The sequence below is a fragment of the Annulohypoxylon maeteangense genome (assembly GCF_022496945.1).
Source record: "Annulohypoxylon maeteangense strain CBS 123835 unplaced genomic scaffold GGS22scaffold_7, whole genome shotgun sequence".
NCBI lineage: Eukaryota > Fungi > Ascomycota > Sordariomycetes > Xylariales > Hypoxylaceae > Annulohypoxylon > Annulohypoxylon maeteangense.
Window position 1 is genome coordinate 475,091 of NW_025953254.1, and position 24,814 is coordinate 499,904.

Here is a 24,814-nt window from a genome sequence, read left to right on the forward strand (position 1 = left end):
AGCAACCCTACCTCGAAATGGTAAAGCGAAGATCAGATTGTAGATTAGCCAATCATTTCCTGTCTCGGTTTCATGCAGCTCATCTATCTCCCCCCCTTCCCTGCAACTTTCCTTTAACGACACACCACAAACTTAATGGATTCTTTCTCACTTCACCTCAAGCTTGCCCAAGCTATCCCAAAAATATTAGGTAGGAGAATCATTGGGGTTTTTTCCTTTTTTTCCCCCCAAGAATGTTCAAAGTTACATCTCTGATTAATGATATTTACACTAAATTTATCAATTTCACAGGTCAAATCATCATTTTCTGACAGCGTCGCCGTCACGCTTAACACCCACCCCCTAAAGACAGGCTTGCTCTGGGGTGAGGGTTTCGAGCCTCTGCTATCCGATATCATGCCGGACTTGAGCGCCTACGATGAGGAGTTTCGCATCTATAAATGCGTTCTCGTCACCGTTGGTGCTAGTGCCAGCTTCAAGCCCCTCCTCGAAGAGGTGCTTTCGGACGCATTCATCGCCAAGCTCAAGTCCTTGCAATTCACCAATCTCATCATCCAGTGTGGTCCTGATTTCAACTACTTCGAGTCGGCCAAGCCCCCGCGGGATCCAGATGATGACCCCAGAAAGCTCAACGTGATTGGATTCCCGTACAAGCAAGATCTCCAGCGCTGGTTTGCTCTCGCCGCGCCGTCCACCACCCGCGAGACTGCGAAGCGAGCTAAGGGAGTCATCATCACACATGCGGGTATGTTATTGAAAAATACAAATTGATCTATCCGAATTCCCAGCTCCATTACCTCTCACGCAGGCCCCATGTCTGGGTTCTATACTGTATACTCTAAATTAATACTTTAAAGGTTCCGGAAGCATCCTAGATGCACTCGATTACAACACAACCATCATCGCAGTGCCGAACCCGGCTCTCATGGGAAACCACCAGTCGGAGATTGCTGACGAGATGGAGAAGCAAGGATTCCTGACTCAAGGCAAGCTCGGGTATGTTTTTAACAGTCGCCTACAGCACATTCACATCGCATATATCCAAGTATTTACAAATTCTAACATTAAGACAGTTCCCTCGCCGATCAACTCACCGAAGAGCTACTCGAAGCTCCTGCAAAGCAGTGGCCCCCGGACCCCGAGCCTGACTCGGCGTGGCCGGGCGGTCTCTGGGATGTCATCGACGCTTTGATGCCCCGACAAACATTGGACGAAGCCCAGAAAAATGCCGCATGTGTCTGCATGTAGAACTATCAGAGTTCCTTAATTTATTTCGGCGTTTACGGATCGACAGAGTAGATACCCCGGTTACAGACAAGTTATTGCTTATTAGGCTACATAGACGAATCAAATCTAATTTGACTTGCGCGTTCCCCCCTTGTTGTCTTATGGTTATTTCTGTTATCCTGAGAAAATCGAATTGAGCACCTAAATGTTGAACGCATACGATGTTATATTCTTATACTAATAGATTTAGGGGAAAATCCACCGACAACTTGCTTGGAAAGAACGCGTCCAAAGAAAACTTCCGGTCATCTAGGAGAATCTCACGACTCCTTCAACGATAAATCGGATGAGTTTATTCTCTTATATATTCATCGCTATCATCGACGACCCCAGTAAAACGCCAGGCTTTACTAGGCTCTACTTCATGTCATCATGTCTCTATCTCTTTGCTCTCGCTCATTGCAAACCCGCTACATTCCAGACTTTGATAGCCGCATCTCCACCCGTGCTAGCGACCTTCTTCCCGCCATCCACCCAGGCGACGCCGTAGACGCCGTCCTTGTGGGCATTCAGTGTCTTAACCCTACTTCCCGGCTTTGCCAAGCTCCACACGAAAACGTTCGTGTCAAGCGCCCCGCTGATGGCGTGTGTGCCCGCTTCGTTCCACGCGATGCTCGTCACACGACCCGTATGCGCAGACCACCGATCCGTCGCAACCTCGAGGGTGCCCGTCTTGTACGCGTATATCTTACCAGACGTGTTTCCTGCGGCAAGCAAGGAGCCGTCTTTCGAGAACGCCAGGGCCGATATCTCCGCCGTCGAGTTTTTAGCCTCGTGTGATTGCGTTAACTTATTGCTCGCGTCTGCCTTGTACAGCCTAACAGCTTTGTTGCTTAGACCCACAGCCACCAAAGACCCCTGGGCGGCGATCGCCGTGGGTTGGGAGTCCGTGATGTCAAGCTTGCCTGCAAGTTGGTCCTTAACGTAAACCTCGACGCCGGCGGCTGTTGCGACGTACACGCGTCCGTCTGCGGAAGCAACACCTTTCGGCTGTGCTGACAACTTCAGTGACTCTCCAGCAAACGTGTTTGCAGACTCGTCAACTATGCGTAAAGTATCATCCCACCCAACACTGTATGCTCGTCCGGTATTTGAAGTGAATTCCGTCACTTGGTTCGTATGGCTCTGGCCATCCACAACGCTACCCACACCAGAAGTGACATCCCATTTGGTAACTCGCCCATCAAAGCTTCCAGTCCATAGAGTTTGACCTTTGCCATCCGATCCTACTCCTAAAGCTGTAATGCTTTTATTGTGTCCTTGAACAACTCTGATGGGTTGAGGGCTTCCTTCTACAAGGTAGCTTAGGTCTCCGCCAAGACTAAGACTAATGATCAGACCGTCGCTACGGCCATGAGGCCAAATCACGCCAACCTGCTGGTCCGGGACACTGACGCCGCCTTCGTCTTCAAATCTCCATGTCTGTGTGACTTTCCCTGACTCCACATCCCATAGCTTGACAGTCTGGTCGGCGCTAGCCGTGGCGAATCTCTTTGAGTCTTTCGCCCAGCTGACGGCGAAAATACTACCGGTATGCTCGCCTTCGCCAATGGACTTTGTCGGCTCACCAGTCTTCCCATCGTACAGTTGAATTCGCTTGTCCGCACCTACAGTAACGAGTGTCTCTCCATCCGGCGAGAAGGCCGTGCTCAAGACAAATCCCTTATGAAGGCCAGTAGACTTCGAATTGAATTTGAATGGAGCGCCATGTAGAAAGCACATAGCCATGTCGTCGCTAACGGTCGAAGCTCGGAGGGGCCTCAAGGGCCTTATAGCGACTGAGTTGATAACCTTTGAATGTCCAGATATCTCACCTACGCTATTTCCACTGTCTGCGGTGATGGCGTGCCCAAACCGTTCGCGCCCATCACCAACAGCGATCACGCGCTGCGAGTCACCATCCCAGGCAATATCATTGATACGACCTGAGATAATGTGATATTCACCTGAACAGGACATTATGTTAGTCAGACTTTTGAATCACAGACATGCTCCGGGATTAATACTCGGTACCTTTGGTGTTCTCAGCTTCTAACGAATCCCATATGCGGATTGAGCCCGAAACATCACCACTGGCGATGTAGAAGCCACTTGGAGAAAACTTGGCTACAGTCGTTTGGGCTGTGTGGCCAGTGTATTGTTTGCTTTTGGAAGGATCATCGATGGATCGAACGAAGACTGATTTCCCAGACTAATGTTGTCTATGTCAGGTCCAATATTCATCCACTTGAATCTCATTGAGAGTGAGAACACTTACAGCATAAGCTATCCTTTCCCCTTTGGCATCAGCTGACAGGTGAGTCGGTTGTCCCCTCGTTGTCACTGGGGAGGCGGCAAGTATCTTTTCGATAGTTATCGACATCCTAGTTGATGGGTTAATTTCTTAGATATTCTTATATAATAACGAGTTTATTCAAATCTTGATTGTTGAGAAATGTGTATAATGAAATAGGGTCAACTCTTTGGGCATTTATACATTTATAGAGAGAGGCTTGGAAGCTTGTGAAAGTGAGTGCGCAATTGTCTATGGTCTGGTCATGGAGGGGCAGCTGGAATCCCTGTCAACATTGCGGGGCAGCTCAAACACCGTTTGCCAGAGATCGTCCGATAGGGGCAACCTAGTAGGGGTAGAGGGGGGAATGCCTGGAGGGTCTTTGAACGGTGCCTGAAATATTTTTATCGATAAAACGCTATTACTCCACCAAAATCAGAATCTACCCCTTTCCTCTCCTTTTGAATGGCATCTTCTCCTCTCTAGCCTTATAACAACTGCCATCGCCGACCTCTATATTTCTGCCTACCCAGCCAAGATCTATAGACTCCCCGTATTTCGCGTTCGTCTTCGTAATCGTTCCCAGGCTACCAAGTAGATGGAAATGGTCTTAGCCGTTGTAACAGTTCGTCTCACACTCCCGGAGAATCTAATAGTCTCGCGACTCTTCGTCGAGCAAATTGTATACTTTCCTGGTATTTATCTACCTACTAAGCATGTTGAACGTACTAAGCTCAGAAATATACATACTTCTAGAGCTAGTACATAGACACTATAGAATCGAGTCGATATTTGTATATACCCTAAATATTAAGTCTTTCTCGAGTTCAAAAGCTCAAGACGGGTGATGATGTAAATTATTTCAGTGATATTTGGCATTACGTAGAATTTAAGGATGTCCGATTGAGCGAGGGTAAAAGGCGCGAAAAAGTACCTAGTTGGTGAGCCTTTCGTTTCGCTATAATTTTGACCGGTCATCATTTCGACGTGGCTGAGACAATTAATTAAAGCCTCTTTAGTTGATCACCGAAGCCACCCTTGTCTTATCGTTCGGAGTTCCGAGAGCACGGAAATTTCAAATCAGTTAAAGCACCATTGAATTGTGAAAGGCAAAGAAGTCCTTAGACCAGAGTTATATCATCGGTGTCTATTGTGTGGCACTACCTAGTTATCTTTGCTGTGACTTCTATCGTCCATCACTATTAACTTGTCTTAGTAGCCATGATGTGAGGTAGAAATCACCGTACTCTCAGCATCAGAAAACACCAAAAGAGGATATGGACGTGGGCATGAGTACCGAAGGAACAGGGGTTTCTGAGATCGAAGATGCCGTCCAACATTCGTGGAGTGTTTACCACTCACTATTGGAGTAGTTCGCGCCCCGCGCACCCATCTCCCAGCTATCGCCGCTAGTTGTAGCAGCGATACCGTTCGAATCCCAGGTTCCTGAAGCGTCGTTACTGGCACTGCCGTGGTCAGGCTTGTCGGGAACTTCATCGTCGACAGGCGCTACTTCCGCCTTGCATCGGGACTGAGTGTGTCCCATCTGTCCACACTGGTTGCACTTCACTCGGCTATCTTTTTGGGTGTTAGTCTTCTGATTAAAGCATATAGATAAGCGTATTGATAATACTTACAGTCACGAGGCTTAGGACACTCCTTCGACATATGTCCGAACTGGTCACAGTTACGGCACTGGATCTTCTTCGGGTTCGGGCAGTCTCTAGAATTGTGGCCCTCTTCGCCACAGTTGAAGCAGGCGCGACTACGGTCACCTCCCTGAGGACAGTCCTTGGCGAAATGACCAGCTAAAAGAACCAGTTAGTTGCACTCCTACCTAGTAGTTCATGTATTAATATCAGGTAACTCACCTCCACCACACTTGCGACACTCTAGATCATCAGGTGCGCGACGAGCCTCGGTGCCTGCATAATTATCAGTAAGGAACCCGGGGACGGTGAGTTAACTTTGCTTACAATCCTTAGCAATGTGGCCATCTTGGCTGCAAAAATGTAAGTGGTCAGTGATCAATCGTACTCAAGTCTTATAATATAGGACTTACCCGCAGTTCTTGCAACCGAATTTAGTCTTACGTGGCTCAGGACCTTTTAATTGTTAGCATATAATGAAGTCTAAGATCATTGGTTTAACTTACAGTCGCGGATGCGGTGGCCTGTCTGGTCACAGTTGTAGCAGGTGATGGTCGCTTGCTCCTTCTGAACCTTCTCTTGCGGGCATCGCTTCGACATATGACCAAGCTCACCACAGTTGAGGCACTTGGGTATACCGCGATCAACGATTTCACCGGCATCTCGAAGACGCTGCACATTCTCCTCTGCCGACTTAGGAAAGTTCTGGGCCTCGCGGGGACGGAGCGGCTTGTTACTCCAGCGATAATGAACACGGTACTTCTTGCCGAGGTTGCCTTGCAGATCCATGTGTGTGTGACCCTGCATCAGCGAGGGATTATCGAGGGCCATCAAGTAGAACTGAAGGCCCTGTGCGCGGAAAGACTCCTCGAGATCAGCGTAGGTGGTAGTCGGCTGACTCTTGACATACTCCTGGATACCTTCCTTGACATCAATCACTTCCTTGTCTGCAATGCCTTGCATGATCTTCTGCCAGGCTATCTCAGCGTTAACCTCACGGATATCCGAGCGGTCAACCTTGCGGGCATTCAAGCAACCAAAGGCAATGTGATCTGTTGAAATTTATGTGATTAGCTATCTGCGAATCCAGCCAAGAAAAGTAATGATTGTCTTGGGCTTTTACCTTTCTCGCCGCAGTTATTGCAAACAACGGGAGGCTTGTCGGGACAGTCCTTGGCCATGTGACCATTCTTATGGCAGTATCGACACTCGCCAGTAAACTCCTGGGGAGGAGCCGTGGGACAGTCACGGATCAAATGACCTTGCTCGTTGCAGTGTCGACACTTCACGACACGAGGCTTGGTGCACTCGGACTTCTGATGACTTTGACATGTTAATTGACATCATACCTAGTAGATGATAGATTAATTTGACTTACCCTTCTTCACCACAATTGAAGCAGCCTCGGTCGCCTCCACCTCCGCCTCCACCAGGGCCACCAAAGGAGCCACCGGTATCAGTATTGGCATTAGCACCATCGTAGAATTCGTCGTGGGTGCCAAAAGCAGCGCCAACATCACCACCACCCCACTCATTGGAAGGGACGGCATTGGTGGGAGCCTCGCCCCAATCAGCCATTGTAATTGCTTGTGAATAGTCTTAGCTAACTCAGTTAGTATGATAGTAAATGATGGAATCGCGTACGTGTAATCGTGTTCTGTGTGGGGGAAATGACAAACCACAAAGTATCAGTCAGTGAAGGGGAGTGACAAGCTTGCCCAAATACTATGGTGAAGTGGCAAGAATGCAGAAAGGGTATTATATAGAAGGAAGAAAGGAACAGAAGTGATTGAAGTATAACTTCTTGGGGATTTTTAAAGGCTTGGCTACTAGTACTTACCTGTAGTATGGGTTCAAGGGTAATGTGAGCTGGTATAGTCGGGAAAGATGGAAAGAAGGTTAGGGTACTAGAAAGCAGAGAAGGGGACTACACCCAAGTCTGGTGTCTATTTTGTAGAATGGTAGGCGTCGAATTACTCGCTCTCACTGCTACTCTACCTGTGTAGGTAGATACACAGGCGAGCAGAACAAATATAGAGAGAAGCGGAAACGGGCAGGTAGAGAATGGAAATTATACCAAGGGACACGTATAAGTGATATAAGAAGAAGAAATTGATTCACTTACATACCTTAGAATGGTGACAACAAATAGAGGGGAAGGTATTGCGAATAAATTCACAGGGAAGCCTCAATCTCAACTTTCTATGGCTGAAGACCTTAGAAAGATTGAAAGGAGAAGGGAGAATTGATGTGTGAAAAAGCGTGATCAAGGGAAAATCCTTGAGTGATAACCAGAGGTGAGGGAGGAAGGAAAAGTGTGTCCTAGGTAGAAAACAATCTTAGAAGCAGGTGTGAAACTAAGTACCTAAAGCATCTATCAATGGGCATCTTCGAAACCGAACCTCACGGCCTAGGGAAACCGCGTTTTCGTGGATTATAATTCGGGTATGCTAGATGTCGTTAAGAAAGTTTAACGTAAAGGTTAGATGGCATCGCCGGTGGCACCTGCTATATCGCCAGTCAAAACGGCCATCATAGGTAGTAGGTACATATGATTATGTGTATATCTCTGGTACGAAGATGTATACTAGGTAGTAGGTATGTACATATTGGTGTCCTAAACACCTAGAGACAGAGTTACCTGGTATATATAGTTGGCATATAGGTATATCTCTACTAGGTAGGCTTTATAAGAGTCTCACGTACCAAGGTACTAGGTAGATATATTGTATTAGGACGATTTAGTTCCTTTCACATGGTCACATCTATGGAGTGAGTTTCACTTAGGCATATCTCATTGTCACGAGTGAAATGTTTGAAGTTAAAGGGCAGTGTTCATAGAAACTGACCTTACCAGCGCTTTCTCCTAAATAGACCTCTTGTAAAAATATTTATCCCTATAGGAGCGGTTAATAATAATGAGGTAGTAACAACTAGGTATCAGCAATTGAACCCCAAGTTTATACCCTCAAGGCATGTTCTAGTGGATTAGAATAAAACTATGACTTTAACTAGTACATACTCGCCTAGCTTGAATGATGTGGGTAGACAAATGTTTATATGAAATCAATATACATGTAGTTAAACCAAAGAAACAGAAGACATACTTAGTGGGGTTTAGAGGTTTAGAAGGCAGGCAAGAAGAGAGCAGAACAAGGGTTGACGGGCTAGTACGGATGTTACAGCGGTAGGGGGTATAATTCGATGTCCGGTAACGCAACGCCTCTCTTGCGCCTTCTAAAACAAGCGAGAAAAGCGCACGCAATTATAAATGCGGCCTTTTCACTTTCATCACCTAGAGCGAATTTCTTCGTAGATTCATATATATCTACCTATATACTAACAACAACGAAAAACTACTGCCCCTAACTCCATCGAGATGTCAGCCCCTCCTAACATCCCGAAAATGACTTACCGTCTACTGGGCCGATCCGGCCTTCAGGTTTCGGCTATATCATTGGGTGGCTGGCTCACATATGGCGGGCACGTTGATAATGGTAAGTTACCCTTCTTATGAGCAGATGGGCTGATTGCTAACGAGAGGGGGCAGAAAAAACATTCGCATGTATGAAAGCTGCCTACGACAGCGGTATCAACTTCTTCGATTGTGCTGAGGTCTACGCAGGTAAGAAAGTCTGCTCGCGAGACTTCAGGGACATGTCAAAGTCTATATATTAATATAGAGCAAGTTTAGAGGGGAAATCGGAAGAAGTTATGGGTGAAGCAATCAAGAAATTCGCTTGGAAGCGAAACGACCTCGTGATCTCAACAAAGGTATTGCAACAACCTTATGAATAACAGTTTTGAGTCTTGTGTATTAGGTAGACGCTGATGCTGGGAATTCTCAAGATCTATTGGGGCACTGCTTTTGGTGATAACCCTGTGAATAACAAGGGACTCAGCCGAAAACATATTATTGAGGGCATGAATGCTTCCCTATCTCGCCTGGGACTCGACTACGTGGACTTGATCTATGCCCATCGCCCAGATAGATTAACCCCGATGGAGGAGACGGTCCGCGCCTTCAATCATCTGATCAACACTGGAAAGGCGTTGTACTGGGGCACATCAGAATGGAACGCGGATGAAATTGCTGGTACGTATAAAAATATGTCGTGTTGGGGTTTTAGGAATTACTTTTTGGGAGCCCTCTAAATTTCCATGGTAGATATAGAAGCTAACGTTATAGCAGTAAGTGAAGCAAATCCATCCTATGAATCGAATACATGGAAGAAACTTCCGTTATATTCTGACAGAATACTAATACGACGTTTTTTGATTTGTTAGGCAGCATGGCGTCACGCAGATAGGTTAGGTCTCATCGGCCCAGTCATGGAGCAACCGCTTTACAATATGCTGGATCGAGAGAAAGTGGAGAGGGAGTTTGCGCACTTGTATCGGGAAGTTGGGCTAGGATTAACCGTCTTCTCGCCGATGAAATCGGGTATCCTCACTGGCAAGTATCGGGACGGAATCCCCTCAGACTCGCGATATGCTCAAGAGTCTGTCGAATTTATTGCTGGGTTCTGGAGGCGAACGGGTAAGGAGAAGTGGGATGGTATTATCGAACAGGTGAACAAACTGGAGCCCATCGCGAATCAGCTCGGCATCAAGCAGAGCCAACTAGCTCTTGCGTGGGTTCTAAGGAATCCCAATGTGAGCTCAGCTATAACAGGAGCGAGCAGTGCCGAGCAAGTCTATGAAAATGTACAAGCTCTTGAAGCTATAGATAAGCTCACGCCGGAAATCCTGGCTAAGATCGATGAGATACTAGGGAACAAGCCGCCGGCGATTATTGAACGATTTTAGAACAGTAGGTAAGTTGCGCATTATATAGGTACTGTTGATAGAGAGATACCAAGGTGGTGTAGACAAGAATGAACATGCCTTAAAAGCTAAGTTAATATTCCTTTAAAGTGGACGTCGTATATACTTGGTAATTCATTGAGAATAGGGAATACCCCTGATATACCTAATGTCAATCCGAGGCAAATGGATGCCGTGCAATGCTGACTCCTTCTACCATACAGAGGTCGATGCTCTATGCGACCTGATATACCTAGTACCAATATGTTGAATCGCCGTTCAACATATCCTCTTTGATCCCGGGCTTCATGACTCCATTAAAACTTCATAATTACCCAGGCAATCGATATGCTACCCCCAAACTCCTGTGCCATATGCCATATGCAGATACATTATTCCGTCCCATCATATTTTACTTGGAACATATAATTCAATTTGAGCTCAACACCGCTCTCGGGGGCGGTTCTGGTAAATTCGAAGTTGAAGTTGGCGCAGCGGGGTGGGATCCGGACTGGTCAGCTCCTCGTTGTACGTCATCATAAGCTGGTGGTCTGCTTGTGCTAGCGCCCTCTGTAGTTGTGGTACCCGGTGGTTGTTGTATAGGTCTCAATTCCACGCCTTCTGTGTCTTCGGGTTGTTTCTGCGGTGCGGTGTAGGCCGGTGGCGCTTCGCCCAACTCGTTCAATCCTTCTTCCCTACTACCCAACCCAAAGCCGAGCCCTCTCCTATTTCCCCTTTCCCGTCTCTCATTTGGCGGCCTCTGTCTTGGCCGCCGCCCCATCGCTTCTATGTCTTGTTCTAAAGCGTTTGTACCGTATAGCATACGTAGCTTTCTGCGTCGGCGATAACGGTAGCACATGAGCAGTGTTCCGCCACCGACAAATATGATGAGGGGAACTAAAACCCATGAGAAGGGATAAGTTGAGAAGATATTGCCAGAGTCGCTATCGTCGTCTGTATCCATCTTTTATTTATGTTGCTTGTCGCAAGCTTCGAACCGAACCGAACCGAATCGAATGGGTAGTCGATTAACTTAAAGATCGAGGCGACGGATTATATGTCGGATTAGAGATAGTATTGTATAGAAGATCCAATATCTATAGGCGAAATAGAGTATGTCAAGTGCGACATAGAGAGCGGAGTTGTCTATGCGGTGCTAGGAGTCGAAGAAGTGATGGTGGAGGGTAGTGATTTCATCTAAAGCCTGGGGGTTGCGTTGTATCGCGTGTATCGTGTGCTGTCGACTTTGCAACGCTGCACATGCGAAAGTATCACATAGGAAGAGATCTGCAGTCATAGAAGTTCTAGAGCCGTTGACGACAGCTCGACAGTGTCTGTTGATGATAGTATGTAGAGTATGGTTTGGGTTGACAGTTTGTGTGGGTTTAAGGTAGGTACAATGTAATTGATCGGCAGACAAAGAGACGGGATGATGATATTCTTGGCTTCTTGGCTTCTATACTACAGCATGTATCTTGGTGAGACAGGACAGGTAGAATTGTAACCAATCGACTTGTCTCACAGGAAAACATTGAATATATCTGGATTTTGCCAAGGTGGATTTTGAGATGGGCAAGATGGGCAAGATGACCCCCGGTAAGTTCGGAACCTAGTAGTTGCTAGCGTGCGGCGTACGTAACCGTCCAGGGAATAACGGCGCTAAGGAATAGTCGCCCCGCAGCCCTGGTAGCACCCTGGTGAAGTAATGCTCTTATCCCGCACTCCCGTATCTACTATGAAAAGACCTAGGTACGAGGAATACGAATAACGAGGAAAATATTCGAGCTGCTTGCTTGGTTTGTTCATGCTTGTTGGCTTATAACTATTTGCTTTATATTATAACGGGTTTCCAGCTTTGGTTTTCTATAAAATTCTAGAAAATGCCGTTCTTTGAAAGGAATGCGCCTTATCTTTACTTACTAAGTAGTACCTATTCCTCAATGTTACTGTTGACATTTAGGTACAATACTTAGGTAGGTACCTATTAGTATTTACATACATGTGTATAGGTGCATTTCAGCTTTAGTTCTACACATCTGTGTATAAGTCTACGTATAATTTATATATTTAAACACGAGTCTCTATGCTTTGTATATTATATTGTAAGTAACAAGAGAAAATGCGATTATTCGGATACTGAGACTTCTAAGAGGTTTCAAAGGTTGTTAAGGTATTATTCTTGGAGGAAGGTATGACGATTGCATGTATTTAAAGACCCACTAGCCCTCACACTAAATCCCATTTGATGAATTTAGAGATCTTGAGGACCCTAGCGACTAGCGATGGCAGGTACAAACAATCAAGCTGCAGATACATACTGTGGGGAGTATTTAACAGCTGAGACGGTAAACCCAACTTAGTCTTCAACAACGTCAATACATGAAATTCTTGTCTTCCCAAGCAATCAACAAATCTTCATCACTGGAACAATATTCCGACAATAATCTAAATATATTCACTCTTCGGCGCCTTCGATTTTTAGTAAGGGACAATCAACCCGCCCCGTTTACATATCACCAAACAAAATGGTTCGAGCCATCAAAGGTTGGATTAATTCCTTCAGCTTACTACATACATACCTGCACCTCGTGTACTAATTTATGTCCGTAGGAACTCTGGTCGAGTGCGACCCGTCGATCAAATCAATCATTATCAGTATCGATAGTGAAAACAACGATTATATAATTGAGGACCTGGACGAATCTCATCTAGTAATCAAAGATAATATGGTGACCCAGTTGAAGATGGAGCTTGACCAGGTATGTTTAAGTACTTCCGATTTATTATTTCTAGCAACTAGGTGCTAAAAATATATGACAGCGCCTAAAGGAAAATGTCCCTGACGTCGAGGACGACTCAGATTCTGACCAAGATGTCAAATGAAGGAGCGAGTGACCTTTTGGCACTACATTCCTGCTGTGAAAAAGTTATATGTGATATTTTAGGTTGTACGGCGTTCTGGGGTTGACACAGAATACCTTCAAATTGACTTTATACAATGCGCTTAACCCAAAAACGTATTGATACCTATATTTGCGAGTCTTTCTTGCTACCAATAAACTATAGTTTTTCGAACCTCGGCTTGGTCTTTTTCAGCCCCGAAAGTAATGCGGATTTGAAATCATCAGCTTGTAGCATTGCTTGATTCCATATACCGGTGTATCTCAGACCTAGTTCAGTTAGCTAACATACTAGCTATATGTTCAAATCACACTTACTATCTGCAACGGTATTGTCTCTTGCATGATTCAACAGTTCTTTTGTGCCCTGGACAGCTACAGGACTCTTTGAGGCTATGGTGGCTGCTAGTTTTACAGCCACCTCGACGGCCTTAGCCTTGGTTTCTAGTACCTGGCTCACGAACCCAACGGCAAGTGCCTCATCCGCTCCGAAGCCCCGAGCCGTCAGACAGACATCCTTCACCCACGAAAAGCTTGAGACGATCTTGGGCAGTCTGCTTAAAGTCCCGATATCTGCGGCCATGCCAATATCTACCTCTTTCACGGCAAACTTGGTGTCTTTCGAACATATTCTGATATCAGCACAGCAGGCAATATCGATAGCCAAGCCAATTGAAATGCCGTGCATCACAAGGATCACAGCTTATGTCTTGTTAGTTGATAGATACTTTGAGCAGTACAGGATAATGGGCTACTCACGCTTCTCGCATTTCTCTATCTGGCCTATGCAGTCTTGGAACTGGATAATCTGACGTCGGTGTTTTGTTGCCTGCCTTGCCCCGTCTAGCTTTTCGCCGCTGCCCCCGATAAGCCCCCCTTGGCTGGCTGCTTGTACATCAAGACCAGCCGTGAACGCCCGGTCACCGGCTGCGGAGAAGACTACAGCGCGAACTTCGGGGTCGTGGGATAGTCTCGCAAATGCCGTCCCTAGCTCGATCCACATCTCCTCCGTGAAAGCATTTAGCTTAGATGGACGGTTGATTTCGACATGTGTTACATATTCAGATGGTGACGAGACTAAAAAGTATTTCAAATCAGAGTATCCTTTTGACTGAGACATGATTTATACCTAACCAAACGTTAGAATGGGTAATCCGATATAACTAAATACTAGCTAGGCAGGCAGATAATGCAATATTCTTGAAGACATCAAGAGATGATAATTCCGTATGCTTAAGTAGACTCGGCTTCTTACAGTCACCTTACACCTAAAGTTGCCGAGGCATCTGTCATGATCCACTTTATATACGTACCTAGTATGTACCTATGTAGAAGTGGAACCTTGCAGCCAGTACAATCTCCAGCCACAGTATTGATGTGATCCACTTTGTCGCAGGTACCACCTTATCAAATGTCTTATCATAGTGGACTGTCGGTAGAAATTTGTTTGATTGACCGATCTCCAAAGAAAAAAAAAGTTGATTGGTTTTAACTGAATTCATCGCTCTTTTTCAGATAGAGGCACACGACAGCGACATCAGTTCCTTTAACGATGGCGGCAGAGGTCGCACCACTTCAGCAATTGAAGCTGCCTTCAGGGCCTTCACCAATTACTGCAGAGCAGCGATATTGGAAGTCATTTAAGAACCAACTTGTGCTTCCTTCGCCGACGCAATATCCAATCACACATATCACCGTTCCAGCGACGAATCCCGCTACAATTGGTTCTTCCAACAATGACTACTTCGCCGTCACAACCGGTACCCGAGTCCAGATATACTCGATAAGAACGAGGAAGTTAGTGAAGACGATCACTCGTTTTGGAGATATTGCACGGAGCGGAGATGTACGTCGAGATGGTCGTATATTGGTGGCTGGAGACGATACAGGAAAGATCCAAGTATTCGACGTCGGGTCGCGAGCCATTCTAAAGACGTGGGCGCAACACAAGCAGCCAGTATGGACAACCAAGTTCTCCCCAGCCGACCTAACCACTCTCATGAGTACGAGCGACGACAAGACAGTGAGGCTATGGGACTTGCCCAGCCAAGAAAGCACATCAACGTTCGTAGGTCATGGCGACTACGTGCGAAGTGGAAGCTTCATGCCCGGAACCATGTCGAACATGCTAGTATCCGGTAGCTACGACGCGACAGTCAAGCTGTGGGACCCGCGCACGCCCGGCACGGCCGTCATGACCTTCAAGCACGCCGCGCCCATCGAGGACGTGCTACCCTTACCCTCCGGCACCACCGTGCTCGCCTCGTCCGAGAACCAGATCTCCGTACTCGACCTCGTGGCCGCGAAACCGCAGCACGTGATCTCGAATCACCAGAAGACCGTCACCTCCCTATCCCTCGCCTCCAACGGCCGCCGCCTCGTCTCCGGCGGTCTCGACGGCCACGTCAAGATCTTCGAGACCACCGGCTGGAACGTCGTCGCTGGCGTCAAGTACCCCTCGCCCGTGCTCGCCGTCCGCGTGATTACCGCCGGCGCCAACGACGACGACCGCCACCTAGCCGTCGGCATGCAGTCCGGTGTTCTCTCACTGCGCACACGGCTGACAGGGCCCGAAGCTGCGCGCGAGCGCGAGAGGGAGAAGGAGATGTCGGCCCTGCTATCCGGCACCATCGACACACATGACAAGACGAAGAACAAGCGCAAGCAGCGCCACGCCGCCTCCAAGCGTCTAGACATGGTCGGCGAGGGCGCCGACGTCGTCATCGCCAACGACCTCTCCCGACCCAAGCGTGAGACCCCGTGGCAGAAGGACCTGCGACACGGTCGCTTCGGCGCCGCCCTCGACCGCGTGCTCGACCCGCTCGCCAAGGACCACAGCTCTCTAATGGTTCTAACGGTGCTGACGGCACTGCGACACCGCAGTGCGCTTCGTGATGCCCTCGAGGGCCGCGATGAGAATACCGTTCAGCCCGTGCTGAAGTGGGTACAGACGCATATCGTCGACCCCCGCTACGTCGGCGTGTGTGTCGACGTCTCCGCGCACCTGCTAGACCTCTACGCCGAGTTCGTGGGCGGAAGTGCCGAGCTCCAGACCGCGTTCAAGACGCTGCACCGCCGCGTGCGTCTCGAGGTCGAGAGGGCACAGATGGCGACACAGACCGGTGGGATGTTGGGGACTCTGCTGGTTGGGATGGAGTGATGATGGGGTTTCACTAGTGATTTTACACGGTGATACATTAGGAATGAAGGAGGATCGGACTCCGGAGGAAAGAATTTTGACCGGGGTAGAGAAAGGAGAAGTGACAGTCACGAGTTGGTTGTTCTTTTTTTGCATGGCGACGGCGTTGTAGGTCGGGAAAAGAAAACGATTAAATCGACGGTATTTACTTATTAAAAGAGGTCGCGATTTAGGATTGGTTTTATGCCTGGGTACTCGAACGAACGAGATATCGCCATTAAGCATCATGCATTCGTGTAGGAATGGGGAAAGGGGCGAGAGAAAGATGCATACGTGCTACCACGAACTCGCTACCTTTAAAAGTTTTTACTTTTGATACTACCTAGAGCACTAGTTCGAATGGATCTTGTATTCTCACACCCAGGAGAGCATGGAATTGCAACCTAGACATTCAACATCACAAACAAGAAGAGACGTATAAATCATTTGAAGTCTCGTATATTCGCAAGGTACCTGACCAAAACTGTTCTGTTGTAGAACAAGAGCTGGCTCCTACCTACTTAGGTAGCTGAGCTTTTCAGCTTCTAAATTGTGTTATGACGAATCGTTCACAATAAGTCTAAACTAATATCCAGACAATGTTTCGTTTAGCCCTCCGTGTTATTTTCCACGCACCAGATACCCTCCCAAGAGTCTTGTCTAAATCACCACGACTAAACGCAACTGGCTCCAAACGTTCCGAGGGACCCATAATATACCAGACCGGATAGGAATTGTAGAAAAGAGAACGATGAGCACGATAAGCATGAAATCACTCCCGCCTCCTCCACTTAAAACACTATACTGTACAACGCCTTCTCTTCAGAATTTGTGATATCTCATGTTCTCAATATCCGCCGTGTCGTCGTGCTCTACCCGTACCGATGTCGATTCTACTCATTTCCTCCATAAGCGCCCATTCCTCACCACCTCGTCCGGATGATGGCCCTAAGCCACCGCTCATCATCGGTACCTTAGCCGGAATCGGCGGCCCGCTACCATACCCCGTACGAGCGCCACCAGGCCCATGATTCTCATAATCAAAGGTGCTAGCACGAACAAGTGCTCGTGGGGGCGTACTGTTGCGCTGGTGTGGTGTCGAGGGACCAAGTGGACTAGAACCCGAAGATATAGCTGCTGGTAAGGCTGACGCACGATGTGTTTTCTTCTGTAATCGAGCACGTCCCGTGCTCGCAGGGGGAGAAGGTATCATCTCAGAAGTGGTGTATGTCGTTGGTAGACCAGCCATAGACTGCGGGCGAGCGAGTTCGCGTGGTGGACGTCGGCCGGAAGGTGGCATTGGCTGTGCCCCTGCAGGAATTGGACGTGATCGTGTCTGGAGAGACTCGGTCGGTTTCTTTGGCTCTGGTTCCGGTGCCCAGCTTTCCATAGGTAAGTGATCTGAAGGGTCGACCTCCCTTCCATCTGAGGTCACAATTTTCCCTTCTGCATTAGTATATTCTGAGCTTGATGCGTCCTTGGACGTAACAGTAGGGTTCAGAGCATCGTACGAATCCGGTCCGAAAGGGATACCCGAGAGTCGCCGGCCGTCAGATGGAGGTGGAGCTGGGCTGACTGATTTGCGCTTGATCGTGCGGTTAGCACTTGGATTTGGAGATGTTCCCCGAGGTCTAGTAACAGGTACTGGAACAGAAGGGGTAGTTGGTCCACTAGAATAAGGAACAACGCTTCTCTCATAGGATCTTGAATTGGCTGCGTAGTGAGCGTTAGGTGAATATTTAACGAGGTAATTCGATGGCGGATCACTTTGCTGTCTACCTCGACTCGGAATATCTACCGGAATAGGCTGGGTATATCGACGACCTTGCTTCCTTTCTTGATGAAATCGATCTGATATCTCTCGCGCTAAAGCAGGGTCGACTCCTGGAACCAATGTCGGAGGCACAGGAGCTAGGTCATAATCACCTGGCGTATGAACTTGGTTGTCTTCTAGCTCACTTGGATGACGAAAAGAATGCTCGTTATAATTTGAATATGGTCGAGATACCAATGTGAGCGCTTGAGAATAGTCTTCAGAAGCCATCGGCTCCGGTGAAGGGCTGAAGCCGTTAGATTCATATTGTTGCTGTGAGGGGAGAGGGGAGGGGCTATAATGACCAGATCCCGCACTCCCCCGTCCGCCTAAATTCAGCGGTGCAGGACTTGGGCCTTGGTGGAATTCCCGTTCGTCATATTCGAGTGCTCGAGACCCGCTGAGTCTACCTCTAGCGCTCGGTGGTGTCCAAGTCTCTGGAACATCTTCTACTGTTGGTTGCATCGATCGGTGATGAGATTCGTAGGCCGAATCGTAAGAATAGTGTCGCGGAGCAGCCTGGTGGCCGATATCGCTGTCGTGATACTGCACTGCTCCTTGTACTTCCGGTGCCGATTCAAAAGGACGATATGTAGGACGTCCTGGGTAGGATGACGATGGGGAGGAGACTGAATATCGATGAGCCTCACTTCGTAAAACGTCGTGTCTCATCGGCGGCGTAGCTTTATGCTGGACTGTATCAAATGCGCCACGAGGTACTAGTTCGTGTGAAGTTCCACTCGAGTTCCTAACCCGATGTACGGGTGGAGGTGGAGGACAGTCGTCATTCTCAATCGATTGTCGGGGCTGGTGAACTAGCGAAGAGGGAGATTCATAAGAGTTAAAAGATGCTCGAGGATCGGGCTCGTATGTTCTGGCGTGAGAATCTAAGTATCGCGAATGTTCGTTCTCTTGGGTAGGGAACTTATAATTCCTATCCAAAGTTCGATATTGTGGATGTTCTGCTCGGTGAGGTGGTGTCGAGTATTGATTCTGCACTTGGGCGTACTGATCGTGTAGGTTGCTAGGTCTGTTTGAAGGTGATGTGCCATATTCGATTGCCTGTAGTGATGCTGGGTTGGGAATGAATGTGGCTTGCGGGTTTGGCTGTGCCCGCGGGGATGGCGTGTGAACTAATTCTGTCACCGACGGTGAAGGTACCTGGCCGGTAACCGGGTCGGATGGTAGAGGGCGTCGTTTTACTGCGGTCTTCTGAGATCCGACTATAGCATCCGGGTCGGAGCTTGTAGCTCCCACGTTCGCTTTTGCAACAGGCTTTTCTAGCTTCGGACGACTATCATAGAATGTGATCTCGATCCTAACCTCACCAGCGTATTTGCCTTTGCAATTCAGGATATGCCATTGATCACTTTGGCCGCCACCTCGCACAATTATATCGCGAAGATCAATCCAGGTTTCGCCTATCAACTCTGTCTTCCTATCGTCGTTAAACACAGATAATTTTAACTGGTAGTAATCAGGTGAGTCGTGAACATTAAACCGAAGTTCCTGGTCCCTATATCATAGTCAATTATTAGATTGAATGTATAATTATCATGAGATGAAATACACACCATTTTGGAGTCTGCCCGCCTCTAATATCTGTAGTCGTCTTCTTCGCTTCTTTTGCTAACCGTGCCGCACAGTAAGGATCTTGCTTCCCAATTGTCTTCCTGTTTGGGAGGTTCTTTGCTCGGTCGACGATGAGGACTAGAGTTCCAATATCGGGTCCATCGACACTCATATCGGAAAAGATACCAGCTGTGTGCATTCCATTTAACGGGTTAGACGGCTTCGCTTTGGCAGTCATTTTGCTTAATTATCTATTAACTCTCATGAGTCTTAAGTCGTGATCGGATACTCGTTCAATTGGCACAATCGAGGGTGCCGAGAGAGGTAATTGAGAAATAAATTAGATGCTAAAGGTCGTAGGTCGAAGGTCGTTGGTATTTGTTTACTCGAATCGTGACAAGAGGGATGAATGTCTTTGTTGACTTCCTAAGTTCCAGCCTCGTTTACGCTAAGCTGCACGAAGCTTAGCTAGTAAGTTGATCAAAGCGAGAGTCGGTGTCGTCGGTGTTGGGATTTAACGACTGGAACGAGAAAGAAAATTACGTCTGACGAAAAAACCCACGAAACCCACGAAACCAATGAATGAGAGAGAACCAAGTAAAACGTTCAATATTATGAAGTAGAAGGACCCCAATTGGAAATGGAGTTATGCCCACCCGGACGCAGGAGAATGCAGAAAGTAGAATGAAGAAAAATCGATGACTTGCAGGTGTGGAAGCTAACGAGGTAACAAAAGGGATTACCATACCTAATTGAGGCGGGTAGCGGTTGCAATTTCAGTGGCTGGTGACGAAAATAATGAGGTTGGGGCTTATGGTTGGCTGAATATTCCCCTGCTAGTTCTTAGTGTAACGGCGCTAGGACCGGTACTGCTAGCAAAAACCTCCACAGTCCAAAACCCCGCCAGCCCCGCCTCCCCAAAAAAACGAGATGCTTAGAACGAAGCTGACAGGGACTTTGTTTAGTGGACTTCGGCCAATAGGAATGCGAGATTGAGGTACGGCGGTAGGGATAAACGGTCCAGGTACTTTCCTAAGTTTCAATTTTCTTGTTTTAAACTCGGTTTTCTGCAAGGTACCAGTCTTATCATATCTGCTATTAATCAAAACGTTATCATGCTTATTCTCTCAACTGAGGTTTCTCAAGATCGATTTATGTCGTGCTTCGTTACATTTCTTCGCTTTTAGGAAATATCGATGCCTACTTCTACACAGCCCAGACGCGCAATCCCCGAGGCACTGCACCGTGCCGAGACAGCTAAATAGCTAAATGACGCGCCCGGCTATATTTTCCGACGGCTCAGATCAATTCCCACCGTATCGGTTAAAGAACCATATCAGCTGATCTTATGAACGATTGACGCAATGTCGGAGGCTCGTTTCTCTCTTTTCTTATTTTCTCCTTTTCTCCTTTCAAGTCTGTACGCAACACAGATTCGCGACAGTATATATCCCCATGGTGTATATATATCGAATTTAAACATATCGTTTACGTAACAACAACCCATAGATCGCAGGCAGTAAAGGCGCAAGTTCAGCTTTAAGAGTGTATGATTTACATACTTAGTACGCTCTTGATTTACGAGGCTGACGAACGAACCGCTCGGTAGTCTGGTCGCTGTCGTATGCTCATGTGGGGCGACCCATATATAGAACAACGCCGATCTTCCGGAGCTGATTCTCGAACAAATCGAAGAATTCGGGGAATCTAGCTTTCGATAAATACTTAAATACATAGGATGTTCTAGATTCCGAACTCTGGACGGTCTTTAGCAAATTATTTCCATTTCTCGACATGGTTATCACCGATTCGCCTACTCCCAAGTTTCGTCCAGCAGTGCGAAAACGCATCAAATTCTATCCATGGTCGGGCACGTTGGCATAGACCCGTAAGTGCATATTTCGAACCACAATAGGGGAAAAGAAAGAGCATTCACTCCATCATTGTGCAGAATATGGATTATATGGTGGGACATGCTCTATTCATTCTCTCTAGCTATGCCAACGGTTCTGCTCCACCATAAGTTATATCTGAAGATGATCCACGACACCCACTGACCAAGTATCAGTATGGTTAGTAGAAATTCCACCAAATTCTAAGTCTACATCTGATTAAGACGCTCCTTGGCGCTTTGTTTGGCTTCCTCAGACACATTTGGATTCTTCATCGTTCTATTATTCTTATTAGCATCAGATATCTTAGCTTGAGAGCTTAAACACTTACGCCTTCAAACCACCGGCAACGTTGCCCGGATTCTTGTTCTCGTCATCTCCTGCCCTGGACACTGTCAAGTATGATGAGAATCCAAACCAACATCATTATGAATTAGTCACATACCATCACCGCCGTTGAACTCGTTTTCGAGAACTTGTTTAGAGTGTTCTTTCGCCTCTTGGCTAACTTTGGGGTTGTTCAAAGTGGCCTTGTGACCGCCGGCGACTTGAGCTTCGGTAGGCATGATGGATGAATGTTTGATCTGGTCGTGTGAATTTAAATATGCAACTTTCAGTCGAAGATGCGATGATGAGACACATTTAGGATATATAGAGGGAAATGGGTTCACCTACTCCTCTTTATACCCAATTCCTCAAACTATGCTTACACTTATTGTGCTGCATTCTCACCAGGGCCAAGCTGTTAACTCATATTCTCTTACTGATCATCACTTTCATTCAGTATGGATCATCAAGTCATGACGACAAGACTATGTATAGTCAGAGGTCGTACCATCACCACTCAAGCCACTTCTGACTATTTCAGCCTAGGTAGGACAGGTTATATGATTTCATAAAATTACTTACATATTAGGTACGAGCGAGTTAGTTAACAACACTAAAGCCTGCCACAATATAGGTTCTACAAGTCCAGCCCGTCTCGATATCTAATCGTCAGGGACTGCGAATTGTCTTCCCCGCTAGCTATCAAATGATTGGTCATACAACAACTACTAAACAAACTCAACTACTAGGCTGCTAGGCCAAGTAGGTTCACAACTCTTTTAACAGTGAGGCTCTAAAACATGATGTAGCCTCGGAACATGATTGGTGACAACATCATTCCATGTGCGTATCCAAGTAGGTCATCCAATACTATATCAGTGGAGCCTTTCATGACTTCAATGTTGAAACGATGTATCATAGAAAGACGATAACTATGCATACAATAGAAATGTTTCGGAGCTTGTTTAAATGGGTCTTGACATATGACCATTGCCAGATAGCTGGATGATTTGACGGAAGCCATCACGACATACCCCATTGCCGTATTAGGAACAATATACAATAAAATCTAGGCCTAGCTATCTATAACAGTTAGAATCTTAGAATCTTAGATGCTAGATTTGTGGGGGAAACTCAATCTGTCGTTAACAAAAGCTAAGAGCCTGTTGTTGAGATTATCGGCAGATATGTTCTCGCCTTCCCCCGCGGAATCTCATTATGTCTAGATATTCATCGACGCATGTGCGTTGGATGAAAAGCAAAATTGGCAAAACTATGACGAGTCGACTGCCCCATCATGATGTCAATTCAAAGGCTGCAAAAAGTACGGACGAGTTCAGCATTCAACGTATAAGCAATGCTAAAAATAAAAATAAAGACATTACCCCTTTAGACAATATTGATAATGCCTAGGGGGTTGGCAACGACGACTTGTGATGATTGAAAATGGTGTTAATTGTATTGAACTTTTATGGAACTTTGATGAGAATGTCACTTGAGGGTAATTGAGTTAGGTATAAGATGGATATATAATTACTAACAGACTGAATATTAGGCACCTAGGTATCTACTATGTAGGTGTTCGTGTATTATACCGTAAAAATTATTAGTAGGTATATTAAATGATTCAAACCGGCATCCGACAAGCAACCTTGAAATTCACGGGGACTTGCAACTCTTACATGATTCCAACCTTGTTAGAATGGACCTATGTATAGGTACCTAGTACAAGGTTGTGTCTTATCCGATGAAAGCCACATTGTGGCTTGGCTAAACGTATCCGAAGCCCGACTGTTTCATTGATCATTTTGAACATTTACATTCATCAACAACGATCAACTACTTTCAAGTTCTTGTTACTTAACTAGGTACTTAATCAACAATTACAGCTCTCCCGGGATGTCATCTCCTCAGAACCCACCTCAACCGCCAGCCATAAACTACGTCGCCGGTTTCTTACTTGTCGGAATTGCTTGGGGACTCACCACGCCGTTTATCCGGCGCGCAGCTCGAGATCACAACCCACCAGCTCATCTGTCACTTGAAAGGGATGATGTGAAAGCGAGTTGGCTTAAGAGCAAAGTTTACGGTGCTTTTTTCGCCGTAATTGATTTGCTACGGAATCCGAGATATGCTATCCCATTGTTGATCAACTTGACGGGAAGTGTTTGGTTCTTCCTGCTCATAGGCCAAGCTGGTTAGTATATCAACCCTATTTTAACCTTACATGCATTGGTGCCTAGGTAGAATCAGCAACTTGAACAACTAACATGTATTATAGAACTCAGCTTGACCGTGCCTATTGTCAACACGCTTGCGTTCTTATTCACAGTACTTGGCGATTGGTGGGTTGATAAGAAAGTCATAAGTAGAAGTGAGCTATCAATATTGTCACTCCAAGATATCCGTTTGCTAAATAGACTCTAGATACCTGGATTGGAATGATCTTATCTATATGCGGGATTGCGTTATGTGTTCAAAGTAAATCTTGATGAACAATATCCACTTTCTACACATTTTCTGCCGAAGCCATGAACATTTTAATCATTTTGATGAGATATCTGAGTGATGCTGTTCGGAGCGCCGGTGGTTCCGGGGGTTGACTCGGACGTAGCCAGACCGGCCGAGCCGATATGGTAGAAAACCCCTACGTAGCCTCGGGGCTAAGATACAAAAGATGACTTCCGAACCAATCATCCATGGGCGACCTTCAAGAAGCCTATTGTGAGTCGATGGAACCTGGTTTGATGTGTTTCATTAAACTATTCGGTATTGCGCCCGTAGGAATAGATGTACGGTGTGTTATTATTCAGTTATATTTGCCTAGCGGTGAGGAATGGGCTCGAACTAATGTGTATGATTTATGTTTGCCCGATGGATGGATGGATGGGATTGAATAGAATGAGATCATCGGCATATGTCGAGTACAAAGGCTGCAACACTGAGAGGCACACAAATTTATCCGGTTTAAACCTTTGGAGCAACTCATACGTATTTACATAACGTATGGGAACTTGTAAGGGATCCTTTGCATGCAGCTTAATTACATACAGCCTCGATAGGTACCTAGTATTAAATCGATTAGATAATTTAATTCATATCGAACAGCCGAGGTTCA

At 46.6% G+C, this 24,814-nt stretch overlaps 11 protein-coding genes across 11 annotated transcripts; 5 read left to right on the plus strand and 6 right to left on the minus strand.

Annotated features, from left to right (window-relative positions):
• The first annotated feature begins 129 nt into the window (after positions 1–129).
• On the plus strand, positions 130–1,368 carry GGS22DRAFT_161293 (glycosyltransferase family 1 protein). The gene is made up of 4 exons (XM_047961066.1): positions 130–190; positions 292–745; positions 858–996; positions 1,074–1,368. Exons 2-4 carry the CDS (start codon positions 397–399, stop codon positions 1,246–1,248), a joined length of 663 nt encoding a protein of 220 aa, XP_047819422.1. The 5' UTR covers positions 130–190; positions 292–396; the 3' UTR covers positions 1,249–1,368.
• A 67-nt stretch (positions 1,369–1,435) lies between these two features.
• Positions 1,436–3,812, minus strand: GGS22DRAFT_161297 (WD40 repeat-like protein). Its single transcript, XM_047961067.1, has 4 exons — positions 3,764–3,812; positions 3,545–3,650; positions 3,301–3,478; positions 1,436–3,233 (listed from the first exon to the last, which is right to left on the minus strand). Coding segments are annotated over exons 1-4 (1,836 nt in total). The 5' UTR covers positions 3,766–3,812; the 3' UTR covers positions 1,436–1,683.
• An 880-nt stretch (positions 3,813–4,692) lies between these two features.
• Positions 4,693–6,301, minus strand: GGS22DRAFT_161299 (uncharacterized protein). The gene is made up of 3 exons (XM_047961068.1): positions 5,717–6,301; positions 5,545–5,571; positions 4,693–5,498 (listed from the first exon to the last, which is right to left on the minus strand). The coding sequence occupies exons 1-3, from the start codon at positions 6,169–6,171 to the stop codon at positions 5,405–5,407; spliced, it is 576 nt and encodes a 191-aa protein (XP_047819424.1). The 5' UTR covers positions 6,172–6,301; the 3' UTR covers positions 4,693–5,404.
• A 2,286-nt stretch (positions 6,302–8,587) lies between these two features.
• On the plus strand, positions 8,588–10,017 carry GGS22DRAFT_199841 (Aldo/keto reductase; the record flags this gene model as incomplete). Its single annotated transcript, XM_047966349.1, has 6 exons — positions 8,588–8,705; positions 8,759–8,833; positions 8,903–8,982; positions 9,058–9,304; positions 9,377–9,399; positions 9,496–10,017. 6 exons carry the CDS (start codon positions 8,588–8,590, stop codon positions 10,015–10,017), a joined length of 1,065 nt encoding a protein of 354 aa, XP_047819425.1.
• On the minus strand, positions 9,996–11,600 carry GGS22DRAFT_161302 (uncharacterized protein). The gene has a single exon (XM_047961069.1). The coding sequence runs from the start codon at positions 10,976–10,978 to the stop codon at positions 10,445–10,447; it is 534 nt and encodes a 177-aa protein (XP_047819426.1). The 5' UTR covers positions 10,979–11,600; the 3' UTR covers positions 9,996–10,444.
• A 939-nt stretch (positions 11,601–12,539) lies between these two features.
• Positions 12,540–12,897, plus strand: GGS22DRAFT_187878 (RNA polymerase 2 general transcription and DNA repair factor tfiih component; the record flags this gene model as incomplete). Its single annotated transcript, XM_047964655.1, has 3 exons — positions 12,540–12,558; positions 12,625–12,773; positions 12,835–12,897. 3 exons carry the CDS (start codon positions 12,540–12,542, stop codon positions 12,895–12,897), a joined length of 231 nt encoding a protein of 76 aa, XP_047819427.1.
• A 50-nt stretch (positions 12,898–12,947) lies between these two features.
• GGS22DRAFT_131030 (ClpP/crotonase) lies at positions 12,948–14,171 on the minus strand. Its single transcript, XM_047958474.1, has 3 exons — positions 13,674–14,171; positions 13,233–13,616; positions 12,948–13,184 (listed from the first exon to the last, which is right to left on the minus strand). The coding sequence occupies exons 1-3, from the start codon at positions 14,032–14,034 to the stop codon at positions 13,075–13,077; spliced, it is 855 nt and encodes a 284-aa protein (XP_047819428.1). The 5' UTR covers positions 14,035–14,171; the 3' UTR covers positions 12,948–13,074.
• Positions 14,172–14,407: 236 nt separating this feature from the next.
• GGS22DRAFT_161306 (WD40 repeat-like protein) lies at positions 14,408–16,514 on the plus strand. Its single transcript, XM_047961070.1, has one exon. It carries the CDS (start codon positions 14,467–14,469, stop codon positions 16,072–16,074), a length of 1,608 nt encoding a protein of 535 aa, XP_047819429.1. The 5' UTR covers positions 14,408–14,466; the 3' UTR covers positions 16,075–16,514.
• Positions 16,515–16,782: 268 nt separating this feature from the next.
• Positions 16,783–19,865, minus strand: GGS22DRAFT_131045 (uncharacterized protein). Its single transcript, XM_047958475.1, has 2 exons — positions 19,480–19,865; positions 16,783–19,421 (listed from the first exon to the last, which is right to left on the minus strand). The coding sequence occupies exons 1-2, from the start codon at positions 19,713–19,715 to the stop codon at positions 16,940–16,942; spliced, it is 2,718 nt and encodes a 905-aa protein (XP_047819430.1). The 5' UTR covers positions 19,716–19,865; the 3' UTR covers positions 16,783–16,939.
• A 1,713-nt stretch (positions 19,866–21,578) lies between these two features.
• On the minus strand, positions 21,579–21,935 carry GGS22DRAFT_187882 (Conidiation protein 6-domain-containing protein; the record flags this gene model as incomplete). Its single annotated transcript, XM_047964656.1, has 3 exons — positions 21,579–21,648; positions 21,701–21,761; positions 21,815–21,935. The coding sequence occupies 3 exons, from the start codon at positions 21,933–21,935 to the stop codon at positions 21,579–21,581; spliced, it is 252 nt and encodes an 83-aa protein (XP_047819431.1).
• A 1,583-nt stretch (positions 21,936–23,518) lies between these two features.
• Positions 23,519–24,790, plus strand: GGS22DRAFT_161313 (uncharacterized protein). The gene is made up of 3 exons (XM_047961071.1): positions 23,519–23,893; positions 23,978–24,070; positions 24,124–24,790. The coding sequence occupies exons 1-3, from the start codon at positions 23,596–23,598 to the stop codon at positions 24,186–24,188; spliced, it is 456 nt and encodes a 151-aa protein (XP_047819432.1). The 5' UTR covers positions 23,519–23,595; the 3' UTR covers positions 24,189–24,790.
• Positions 24,791–24,814: the final 24 nt, after the last annotated feature.